This window comes from Rhinatrema bivittatum, chromosome 1, assembly GCF_901001135.1.
Source record: "Rhinatrema bivittatum chromosome 1, aRhiBiv1.1, whole genome shotgun sequence".
Taxonomy (NCBI): Eukaryota; Metazoa; Chordata; class Amphibia; order Gymnophiona; family Rhinatrematidae; genus Rhinatrema; species Rhinatrema bivittatum.
Genome location: NC_042615.1, coordinates 661,641,630 through 661,654,496, shown reverse-complemented (window position 1 = coordinate 661,654,496; position 12,867 = coordinate 661,641,630). Strand labels below are relative to the sequence as shown.

Sequence of the window (12,867 nt, the reverse complement as noted above, 5' to 3'; positions counted from 1 at the left end):
GGGTCAGCACCATTAGTCACTGTCCCGCTGAAGCCCGCACAACCTGCTACTGCTCCTGAGAGCAGATAAGAATTAAAACAAAAACAAAAATGAAGTTAGTTAGCGGGGTTTTAGGGGTTGGGGCGGATAGGGGAAAAGGGGGAGGCAGGTTAACTAAGGGGTTTAGGAAGTTCCCTCCCAGTCTGCACCCTTATTGGAACAGACTGGGAGGGAACTGGGGAAAGGGCCTATTGCATCGCCGCGCGCATCTTATAAAATTTCCCCCCTTATGCGCACGTGCCGGGAACCGTGCGCACATGCACGCCCGCACGCAGGTTTTATAATTTACCTTTAAGGCAGTGGGGAGATACAGTATCGTTACGGTGTGGTAACGTTTCCCTTTGGTTTTTTGGTGATGTTGCAGGAAGTTGTATGAAATGTATAAAAGAACTTCTGGTTTCAGAAGTGCCGAGCAACCATCTTGCCAAAATCGAGATCATTGCGGAACAATACTGTTTGTAGCGTTTTTCATAAACAAGAGCAGTGTTTGTGGTGGTTTCTATATATGAAGATAAGGATTGCCATGAAGAAGAAAATATTATTTTTGAAACACAGCCTGTGACAGGTTTCTATAAGAGTCTATGCATATACCGCTTCATTACAGATACGTTTTTAGTGGACCCTTTTTTGGCACACTGCACTTGAAAAATTTACTTAAAAAATATTGAAGCATGGATGGAGGGGGGCAATGATGACACTATGGCTAACTACTTTCAATATAGATGTGATAGTCTAATTATATAGGCAATATCCCCCACATGCTTAGGGACGGATTTTCATAGGGTTACGCGCGTAACCCTTTAAAACCCCTCCTGTGCGCGCCGAGCCTATTTTGCATAAGCTCGGCGATTCGCGCATGTCCCAGGGCTTTGAAAAAGGGGCGGGAAGGGTGTGGGTTGTGGGCGGGGTGCCGGCCTGGGGGCGGGACAGTGGCCTCCGGCACGGCCGCCGTGCCGGAGGATCGCACACAAGTTACGCCTGCCTCAGGCAGGCGTAAAGAAGAGAACAAAGGTAGGGGGGGGATTTAGGTAGGGCTGGGGGTGGGTTAGATAGGGGAAGGTGGGGGAAGCGAAAGGAAAGTTCCCTCCGAGGCTGCTCCGATTTTGGCCTTGGAGGGAACGGGGAAAGCCATCGGGGCTCCCCTAGGGCTCGGCGAGTGCAAGGTGCACAGGTGTGCACCCCCCTTGCGCGTACCAATCCTGGATTTTATAACACGCGTGCGGCTGCGTGCGCATGTTATAAAATCAGGCATAGATTTGTGCGCACCGGGTTGCGCGCACAAATCTACACCCACGCATACCTTTTAAAATCTGGCCCTTATTGTTTGCTTGTCTTTGGAGATTATCCTTCATAGGTGATTTGTTGACTTACTGTTGATTTGTTCATCCTTCAGTGGATTATGTTTTGTTTAGGGATGTGAATCGTTTTTTAATGATTAAAATTATCGTCCGATAATTTTAATATCGTCTTAAATCGTTATAGAACACAATACAATAGAAATTCTAACGATTTATCGTTAAAAATCGTTAAATCGTGTTAGTGCGCACTAACTCGAGTTAGTGCGCACTAACTGAAAATGATACAAATTGACACTTTCCAGGTCAGTAAAGGTCAGTTAGGAATGAATATGTGTTCCTATTGGCTGGCTGCCCTCTTATCTATTGATGTTAACCAGGTTCCCACTGAGGTGATGGTTGGGGGGATGGGAAACGGAAATGGAAACTCAGGAACACTAACAGAAAATGATACAAATTATTGACACTTTCCAGGTCAGTAAAGGTCAGTTAGGAATGAATATGTATTCCTATTGGCTGGCTGCCCTCTTATCTATTGATGTTACCAAGGTTCCAACTGAGGTGATGGTTGGGGGGATGGGAAATGGAAACTGTTGGTACTTGACAAAAAAAAGTAATGTGATCAGTCAATATGACTAGAACCTATGCCCTATTCCTGATACCAGGGGTGTTGTGATCTTCTTGCACTCAGTGCCCTATCCCTGATACCAGTCTGAGACAGCTCCCTCCCTGCATTACTAGTGAGAGGCTGGCTTCACAGACAGGGGGGAGCTGCCTGACCCTCACTCCTGACTTCCCCCATGTCCCAGCTAGTGAATGGTGTGTGGGTGAGGGGGGGGGGGGGAGGATGGTGAAGTCTGAGACAGCTCCCTCCCTGCATTACTAGTGAGAGGCTGGCTTCACAGACAGGGGGGAGCTGCCTGACCCTCACTCCTCCGGGGTATTGTGATCTTCCTGCACACAGTGCCCTATCCCTGATACCAGGGGTGTTGTGATCTTCCTGCATGCAGTGCCCTATCCCTATTAATACCAGGAGTGTTGTGATCTTCCTGCACGCAGTGCCCTATCCCTAATACCAGGGGTGTTGTGATCTTCCTGCATGCAGTGCCCTATCCCTGATACCGGGATGTGTGCAAGAACATCACAACACCCCCGGTATCAGGAATAGGGCACTGTGTGCAGGAAGATCACAACACCCCCGGTATCAGGAATAGGGCACTGTGTGCAGGAAGATCACAACACCCCTGGTATTAGGGATAGGGCACTGTGTGCAAGAAGATCACAACACTCCTGGTATTAATAGGGATAGGGCACTGTGTGCAGGAAGATCACAACACCCCTGGTGTCAGGGTTAGGGCACTGTGTGCAGGAAGATCACAACACCCCTGGTGCCAGGGTTAGGGCACTGTGTGCAGGAAGATCACAACACTCCTGGTATTAATAGGGATAGGGCACTGTGTGCAGGAAGATCACAACACTCCTGGTATTAATAGGGATAGGGCACTGTGTGCAGGAAGATCACAACACCCCTGGTGCCAGGGTTAGGGCACTGTGTGCAGGAAGATCACAATACCCCTGGTATCAGGGTTAGGGCACAAGTTCTAGTCACATTGACTGATCACATTACTTGTTTTGTCAAGCTACCAACTGTTTCCATTTACCATCCCCCATATACTGTCAGTGGGAACCTTGGTAACATGAATAAATAAGAGGGCAGCCAATAGGAATACATATTCATTCCTAAACTGACCTTAACTGACCTGAAAAGTGTCAAATTGTATCATTTTCAGTTAGTGCGCACTAACTCCCAGTTAGTGCGCACTAATCGGAAAAAACGATTTTTAACGATTTTTTAACTAAAAAATCGTGCCTAACACGATTTTCTTGCCCTGCCACACGATTTCTATCGTTAAGACGATATGGAACACGATTCACATCCCTAGTTTTGTTACATCCCTATATATTGCCATCTTCTAAAATGTATTTATTTAAAACAATTACGGTGATTGACTGTGTAGACAAAGTTCAAAGTCCCTTTAGTGCCTCCAATTAAGAAAATTAGGATTCCTGTGCCATTTGGTTAAAAATGCATAAAAAAGTGTTGCCTAAATTCTCTTACCTGACCCAGATTAGAGAAGGACATACTGTATATCTGCAAGTCTTAGAATTTAGGTGAGGCTGTTTGATATTATGTTTGATTTGAGTTATTTTCCTTAGCAAATAACAGCATGTTAGAAAAACAAACCAGTAAATAGCCCTGGGCATTAAACTTTGTAGTAAAACATTTTGTCTCAATCAGGTTACTCTTACTGTGACACGCTCCAGTGGCAGTATTGGCCAGGTACGGCTAAGCTATCAGACCTTGAACGGAAGTGCGGTAGGCGGCATGGATTTCACATCCTTGCGGGGAGAACTGTTGTTTCTGCCCAACGAAACAAGCAAAATCATCACAGTGGAGATCCAAGATGATGATCTGCCTGAAGGCCCAGAAGAGTTCTTTATCATGATCACCAAGGCAGAGCTCCAGGGAAGGTAAAAATATATTTTATTATATTATAAAACATTAATTAAAATTAAAAGAAATACTTAAACAATAGCTAAATACATTTATTTATTTATTTATTTAACATTTTTCTATACCGAACTTCATGACAAGCTTCATATCAGGCCGGTTTACATCAAACTTAGGGATTAACTGAACGTTACCAAATAACAGGAAGGCCGAAGCGCAGTTACAAATAACAGGGAGAATGAACTTGGGGGCTAGAGTAGTCAGGAAATAAAGGACAGAAAAAACTGGAGAAAGAGAACGTATGAATATACAGTGGCTTTTTGATGAGGTCTTTCCTTTTGATGAGGTATCCCTCTGATTTTATGGGGTTTTTTTTTTTAAATTATTTTTGATACTGTATTTTTGGCAGATTGTGATACCTTTATGGAATCCATATAACGATTAACCAAAGATGTATCTCAGCTTCAGAGAGCATGAAGAACACATTTATATGTTCTTGAAAGCTCCACGTGCAGCATTATCTTTAAATAATTTGAATTCAATAAAAGTTACCATAACCTGCAAAAGAAACCCAGTTTTCTTTAGGATAATTACTGAGTTTTGAATTTCAATGGTATAATAAAGAACCCATGAGCATAAGACAAAATATAGCAAAAGAAAAGGGAAAATTGCACTGCAGATGCTTCAAAAGAACAATGTGTTAGAAAAGATTCTGAATTGTCGCATGACCATCTTAAAGTACGTCATAGGACTGCATTAAGGCTGCATCTATCATCAGGTTATTTCCATCACACTGTTTCTTCTGAGTGGTTCACCATCAGTAACTCCTAGGGATGTGAATCGTTTTTTGACGATTTAAAATATCGTCCGATATATTTTAAATCATCAAAAATCGTTAGAGCCGCGATACAATAACAATTCCCCCGATTTATCGTCAAAAAATCGTAAATCGGGGGAAGGGGGAGGGGAAGGGGAGGGCGGGAAAACCGGCACACTAAAACACCCTAAAACCCACCCCGACCCTTTAAAATAAATCCCCCACCCTCCCGAACCCCCCCCCCAAATGCCTTAAATTACCTGGGGTCCAGCGGGGGTCCGGAACGACCTCCTGCAGTCGAATCGTGTTGTCTTCAGCCAGCGCCATTTTCAAAATGGCGGCGCAAAATGGCGGCGCAAAATGGCGCCGGCCGTAGACAACACAATTCGACTGCAGGAGGTCGTTCCGGACCCCCGCTGGACTTTTGGCAAGTCTTGTGGGGGTCGGGAGGCCCCCCCAAGCTGGCCAAAAGTCCCTGGGGGTCCAGCGGGGGTCCGGGAGCGATCTCCTGCCGCGAATCGTTTTTCCGTACGGAAAATGACGCCGGCAGGAGATCGACTGCAGGAGGTCGTTCCGGACCCCCGCTGGACTTTTGGCCAGCTTGGGGGGGCCTCCTGACCCCCACAAGACTTGGGCTTGTGGGGGTCAGGAGGTTTGTAATTAACTAAATTTGATGGGTTGGGGTGGGTTTGTTTTGTTTTTTTTTAAATAAATGTGCCTCTCTCCCCCCCCCCCCCCCCCGCCCACGCTAACCCAAACAATGAATTTTCCCCGAAGTTCGGGGAAAATCCGTCTCGGGATTTGGGTCCTCCGACCCATGCCGAATTGGACTATTTCTTTGAAATTTTCCAATTCAGCAAAAACGATTGCACATCCCTAAAACATACATGTATACTGTCGCTACTTACGCATGTCTGTGAACAGAGCGGGTAGTCAGTTTTCAAAGAGCCCATTTCTGTGTGTAAAACAGTTTTACCTACAGAAATGCCTTTGAAAATTGCCCTCAAAGGTGGCCTAAATTATGCTGTTAATTTCATGCATAAATTACACCAGTTTTCAAAACAGACATATGCACATAATGTCTGCTTTTGTTTATCCCTCCAAATTTAGCCTCATATTCTTTTATTTGCTATTTGGGGCACATAACATTTTGGGGAAAATTTGCATGCATATATTTGAATTTTCCAAAGTATATGTGTAAATTCAAAACCCTCCCCCACTCTTCCCCCTGGAATGCCTTGCACAGTCTGTGTAAGCTTAAGCTCCTACATGACTTATGCATATAATTTTACCTAAATATCAGGTGGTCAATTTTGTAAAAGGACATTTCTGCATTTATGTGATAAAGTGAAGGCTTCACACACTGAAGTAGCCTGGAGAAACAGAACAGTTAGAGGGTGGTCGGCAGAGGGAGCTCTGAAAAGAGGTCCAGGGGGAACACTGCTTCAAAGGGGAAAGAAAAAGCAAGCCAGAGTTGGCTAGGGGATTATAAAGCCAGAGAGAACAGGAAGCATGGGGCTGCTGGGAAATGTAGTTTGGAGATTCCTGGGAAAAGAACCAAATAAACTGAATGCAGCAGCCATCGAAAGGGATGCTAATAATTGGGAAACACAGCTGAGGCAAATTACAAAGCTACTAGATTTTAGTCAGTGTGGTTTTCAGGAACACTGCCTTTCAAAGAGGAGAGGGAGAAGGAGAACCAGGTGCGGAGCCAGGAAAGAAAGCTCACCCAGAACCAGAAGGGGCCTACAGCCCTTTGGCTAGAGATTTGAATCTGCAGAAGATACAGTGGGGAAGTAGGTTAAATATGGTCCTGGGGAATTGGGCTATCCTATAGCTAATTGCCATATTCCTTACTGGGGAGTTCCTGGTGTCTCAGGAAAGGAATGGAAAGTTACAAGTGAGGAGTGAATACTGATGTCTGTCATAACGTTGTTTTTATGCAAGTAGCTGGCAGTGAGCAGCGTGTCCCAGAAACTGGTCAGCGGGTCCTACAGTACTTAAGCCGCTACCGATGACAATTTAAAACATGGTTTTACTCACAGAAATCCCTTTGAAAATTATCTTCCAATTGGTTAAGAATAAAAAAAAGTGAGAAAAGTATAATCCTAACTACAGCCCCATGCTCTCAGCTCACTCTTAATCAGGATGGCATCGCTGTGTAGCATGAGGACTTCAGTCTCCTGGACTGCAATAACTGGAGCTGAACGAAGAGGAGAAGAAAATGCAACAGGGTGGAAATGTTAACCTTCGCATGAAGGTAACATTTCAGTACCTCAGATAACTGTGCAGGACGTAACAAGAGGTTCTGCACAAAAGCCTTTTGTTCTGATAAGTAGCTTCAGCATATAATCCTTCTGAAAAAGCTGGCTAAAAGACAGGAAACAGAGAGTAGGATTAAATGGGCAATTTTCTCAGTGGAAGGGAGTGGACAGTGGAGTGCCTCAGGGATCTGTATTGGGACCCTTACTGTTCAATATATTTATAAATGATCTGGAAAGAAATACGACGAGTGAGATAATCAAATTTGCAGATGACACAAAATTGTTCAGAGTAGTTAAATCACAAGCAGATTGTGATAAATTGCAGGAAGACCTTGTGAGACTGGAAAATTGGGCATCCAAATGGCAGATGAAATTTAATGTGGATAAGTGCAAGGTGATGCATATAGGGAAAAATAACCCATGCTATAATTACACGATGTTGGGTTCCATATTAGGTGCTACAACCCAAGAAAGAGATCTAGGTGTCATAGTGGATAACACATTGAAATCGTCGGTTCAGTGTGCTGCGGCAGTCGAAAAAGCAAACAGAATGTTGGGAATTATTAGAAAAGGAATGATGAATAAAACGGAAAATGTCATAATGCCTCTGTATCGCTCCATGGTGAGACCGCACCTTGAATACTGTGTACAATTCTGGTCGCCGCATCTCAAAAAAGATATAATTGCAATGGAGAAGGTACAGAGAAGGGCTACCAAAATGATAAGGGGAATGGAACAACTCCCCTATGAGGAAAGACTAAAGAGGTTAGGACTTTTCAGCTTGGAGAAGAGACGACTGAGGGGGGATATGATAGAGGTGTTTAAAATCATGAGAGGTCTAGAACGGGTAGATGTGAATCGGTTATTTACTCTTTCGGATAGTAGAAAGACTAGGGGACACTCCATGAAGTTAGCATGGGGCACATTTAAAACTAATCGGAGAAAGTTCTTTTTTACTCAACGCACAATTAAACTCTGGAATTTGTTGCCAGAGAATGTGGTTTGTGCTATACTAACACAGTTAGTATAGCTGTGTTTAAAAAAGGATTGGATAAGTTCTTGGAGGAGAAGTCCATTACCTGCTATTAAGTTCACTTAGAGAATAGCCACTGCCATTAGCAATGGTTACATGGAATAGACTTAGTTTTTGGGTACTTGCCAGGTTCTTATGGCCTGGATTGGCCACTGTTGGAAACAGGATGCTGGGCTTGATGGACCCTTGGTCTGACCCAGTATAGCATTTTCTTATGTTCTTATGTTCTTATGGACATTATTCAGAGCGTTTGGAATTTTTTGAAGCTAAGCTTCTGGGCGGGGTGAATGTCATCAGTCCTGCATAGCTCTGAGAGGAAATACTGGTGCTACTGGGATGGACAGACCATTTCCTGGCACTGCTTAATAACATGCAGCAACAGTGTATCTCCTGCGGTTAGAACTGTATTTGTCATTGGCTTTATTCCATGCGCTGGGGTCCTGGTTGTCTTCGCTTTATTCCATGCGCTGGGGTCCTGGTTGTCTTTGCTTTATTCCATGCGCTGGGGTCCTGGTTGTCTTTGCTTTATTCCATGCGCTGAGGTCCTGGTTGTCTTTGCTTTATTCCATGCGCTGGGGTCCTGGTTGTCTTTGCTTTATTCCATGCGCTGGGGTCCTGGTCGTCTTTGCTTTATTCCATGCGCTGGGATCCTGGTCGTCTTCGCTCTATTCCATGTGATGGGGTCCTGGTCGTCTTTCCTTTATTCCATGCGCTGGGGTCCTGGTCGTCTTTGCTTTATTCCATGCGCTGGGGTCCTGGTTGTCTTTGCTTTATTCCATGCGCTGAGGTCCTGGTTGTCTTTGCTTTATTCCATGCGCTGAGGTCCTGGTTGTCTTTGCTTTATTCCATGCGCTGGGGTCCTGGTCGTCTTTGCTTTATTCCATGCGCTGGGATCCTGGTCGTCTTCGCTCTATTCCATGTGATGGGGTCCTGGTCGTCTTTCCTTTATTCCATGCGCTGGGGTCCTGGTCGTCTTTGCTTTATTCCATGCGCTGGGGTCCTGGTCGTCTTTGCTTTATTCCATGCCTGGGGTCCTGGTCCTCTTTGCTTTATTCCATGCGCTGGGGTCCTGGTCGTCTTTGCTTTATTCCATGTGCTGGGGTCCTGGTCGTCTTTTTTTTCTCTTGTTCCCAACACCACAAATGTTTTTCAGTCCTACCTATTTTACATCTTTAGTCGGAAGGAAATATGGACAGAGTGTTTAATATTCAAACAGAATGTACTGTAAGCAGCAGCTTTCCTGAGCTGTTTGCGTTTGTACTCTCTGCTAGAATAGATGGTAGAATCCCAAAGCCTGCAAGCTATAGTCCAAAATTCCAAATAAAGGCAAAATTTCTATAGATTTTAAAAGTTTTGACAACTATTTTTTATTAATTTCACTTATTTTTTTTAAATGGAATTTAGAGAACATTCTGTCTAATTTTTAAAAGAAAAAGAATAAGCATAGCACTGCCTTTTTCAATTTACAGTTTTTATTACAGTCATGCTGCAGATTGTAAAAACCTTGCTCACGAGGTCACGCTCCTTCCTTCAGCATTCTGCTAAAGTTTACTTCAATCCATCACAGTCCTAACAACGCTACATGTGGTACATTTAAAAGAAAAAAAAAATAAAAACAATGCAAAACTGCATTGCCAACAGAAATAAAATATAAACCGAGGGAGGCGGAAGAGTATCAGTTTTGTGTTCTAATTAACTTTGCTTTCTTTAAAGCATTCATCTCCTCTTTACTGGTTGGATACCCTTCTCATTTCCAAGAAAAAGTATAGGCTCCTCCCTTCTCTTTCCTTCCCTTCCTGGGAGAGTATTAACAGCAAAAAAATAATTCCCATTTCTCTAAAGTCCTTCTTGACTTCTGTCAACAGGTTTGTTTCTGTGGTGCTGTGAACAGTATGTGCAGGTATTTGTGGGGCTGCACTTGTTCCCCTTTTTATTTAATGCAGCCTCTCCCTTCCTCAAAATACAGAGCCAGCGTCTCTTCCCTTGAGCACATGTCTGCCACGAGAGAGAGAGAGAGAGAGAGAGAGAGAGAGAGTGTGTGTGCAAGCAAGGAACATGGAATAAAAACGACAAGGCCGAACTGTAGGGGGTGTTGAAAAATAAATAAATAACTCACCCTGCTTACCCCCCCCCCCCCCCCTTCCTTCCTGGGATGAATTTTCAAAAGGATTTTATGTTCATGAAATGTGAATTTGAAAATTGCTCAAGGGGGAAGGGGGAGGTCATGCATGTAAAAGTAGATGCAGACGTGATTTCACGCCCCCTTTTACATGACTAGAAAGAAGCATTCTAAGGGGGGGGAGTAGAGGTGGGCAAATCATTTAGAACCATTCTTTTGATTTCAAAAGTATGCGCGTAACTCTACAAGCACGCATTTAAACCTGCTGAGCTGTACGTGGAAATGTGAGCGTGCATGCAGCCAGAGTCTCATGCAGAGCTGTGCAGAAGTCCATTTTGAAAATTCGGGCTAAAGTCTGCTGGATACTTTCTCCGTGAGTACTTTAGCCCTGCACGGACTGTTATGAGATCACCTTCTCTCTGTCCAGAAAGAGGGATAATTCTATGCATAATTCACAGTTGTGTTCTATGATGTGTGGAGACTAATACCTGCGTATTTTGTTGTTTTTTTTTATGTGCACATTGAAGTGGGTTCGACTTTACCATAAGAGAAAATGGGCTTCAGGTAGACCAGCCTCCTGGAATAGGAAACTTCTCTGTAATCCGTGTTGTCATAAGGAAGAATGACAATGTTGAGGGTGTCATTGAGTTTGATCCACAGTTTATTGCCGTGCAAGGTAAGCCAACTTTGTTTTTAACAAAGGAGTCGCCGAAAATCCGTACTTTTTAAGAGTGCTGCTGTTCTGATGCAAGGTCTCCCATGGGAGCGGGAAAAGGCAGAAAAATGATTGGCAAACAAATGACAGCCAGATTTTGTTCAGACATTTCACTAACACTCTGCCTAAAATAGCTGTTACAACACCATCACTTAGTCTTCTGTTTTGTAAAACTCTTGGGCAAATATCTGGAGATGTAAAATATCCAGAGTATTTTCTAAGGCTGTATCTGACATTACTCAGTACTGGCCCCCTTTCTGCCACCTGGTCAAATTGCCTATGATCCCCAAAAAGAAACATGTGTCTGGCACCGCCTCTGCTACTATCCCTTGCGTTTTCTCTTCTGCACAGGCCTGCAGGAGAATGCACAGGGGTGGTTCTATGATGAGGCAGGGTGAGGCGGCCGCTTCAGGTGGCAGAACTTTGAGGCAGCAAAAAATGCCCCTCTCAGAACGCTGCTGTGGCGTTCGCCTCACCCTGCCTGCCCCAGCCGCGGCTGCCTCAGCTCAGACTGGCAGCGGCCGAAGAACGGAGAAAGGCTGGCCCCTAGCTGCCAGAGCTTAGGCCGGTGGTGGCCAAAAAACAGAAAATGGCTGGGGGCCGCCGCCGGAGCTCAGGCCGGTGGTGGCCGAAAAAACGGAGAAAGGCTGGAGGCCGCTGCTGGAGCTCAGGCCGGTGGTGGCTGAAAAAGGGAGAATGGCTGAGGGCTGCCGCTGGAGCTCAGACCGGCAGCCGAAAAAAGAGAAGAGGCCCCACGTGAGAGAAAGGCAGCTTGCTTGTGTGTGTGTGTGTGTGCTTGTGTGAGAGGCAGCCTGTGTGTATGTGTGTGTGCTTGTGTGAGAGGCAGCCTGTGTGTATGTGTGCGTGTATGAGGCAGATTGCTTGTGTGTGTGCTTGAGTGAGAGGCAGTTTGAGTGTATGTGCGCATGTGAGAGGCAGCTTATGTGTGAGTGGCAGCTTGTGTATGTGTGTGTGAGAGAGAGAGAAATTGCGAGCTGGGGAGGTGAGAGAGCATGTGTGAGGGTTCTTGGAGTGGGGGAGAGAACATGTGAACGTGCTTTCGTGTGGGTGCCAGAAAGAGGTACCCCATGGGGCAGGGGGTGCCATCTCATTCTTCGCCTCAGGCAGCAGATTACCTTGAGCCACCCCTGAGAATGTGGGCATCTGCACGTAATCTGTGCCAGCCTGTAGACGGACAAGAGAGGTGCCTGCTGCATACTGTCCCTACTGCCATGAGTCGAGTCCTATCTTGTTGCCCTGAAAAACCTCTGATGCTGCTACTAAAACAGCCAGAACTGGCAGAATGAAGAAAAAAAAATGAATGAAATATAACAATTTTTAGGTGTGTGGAATAAGGTTTTGATAGGGTAAACTTTGCTTCATCTGCCTACCCACAACAGAATTAGGGGTTGGGTTCCATGTAATAATTTGATCTACTTTGGGTAGATGAGCATAAAATTGCTGCTGGGCAGACTAGATGGGCTCTTTTTGGTCTTTATCTGCTATCATTTACTTTGCTATTATCTTACCCTCCTCATCCGCCACTGCCAAAATCTATATCAGATACCCAAAAATATTTATACAAACGTCTAAGATAAAAGTTTATATGTAGAATCAATCGCTGTACCATCTTTCCTGCAGCTGGATTAAATCAGACTATATGTTGCATTTCTTCCAATCCTTACTTCATGACACACATATTTCCTTCTCTAACAAAGCAACCAATGCAAGCCATACATTAATATTGATAAATAAGGGGTTTGAGGTTCTTAGTAAGGCAGTTGACACAAATCTGGTTATGAATTAAGACATCTGTAGAAGAGAAAAATCTAGCAGTGCACAGATTTGTGGATATCTGGGTGGGTGGGGAGACAGATATACATCTCTTTTATGTCCAAAGATCAGATGTTTGACAATCCTGGAAAGGACCCCAAACCATGTGATATAAACTGGCATTATCCAATATCATCAGCGTAGTTTAGAGATATGGGGAAATAGATGATAAGGATGGTTAGCAGTTTATACATGCACTGAATCCAATTTTAACCAAACAGTGGTCTGAAGAGCACCCTC

The 12,867-nt window shown here is 44.5% G+C and overlaps 1 protein-coding gene across 1 annotated transcript in view; it reads left to right on the top strand.

Moving 5' to 3' along the window:
• Positions 1-12,867, top strand: part of ADGRV1 (adhesion G protein-coupled receptor V1) — a 1,128,533-nt gene that overhangs the window by 454,134 nt on the left and 661,532 nt on the right. The window contains exons 64-65 of the mRNA XM_029573357.1: positions 3,634-3,866; positions 10,607-10,755. Coding sequence (XP_029429217.1) covers positions 3,634-3,866; positions 10,607-10,755 — 382 coding nt within the window. The remainder of the gene's footprint in view (positions 1-3,633; positions 3,867-10,606; positions 10,756-12,867) is intronic.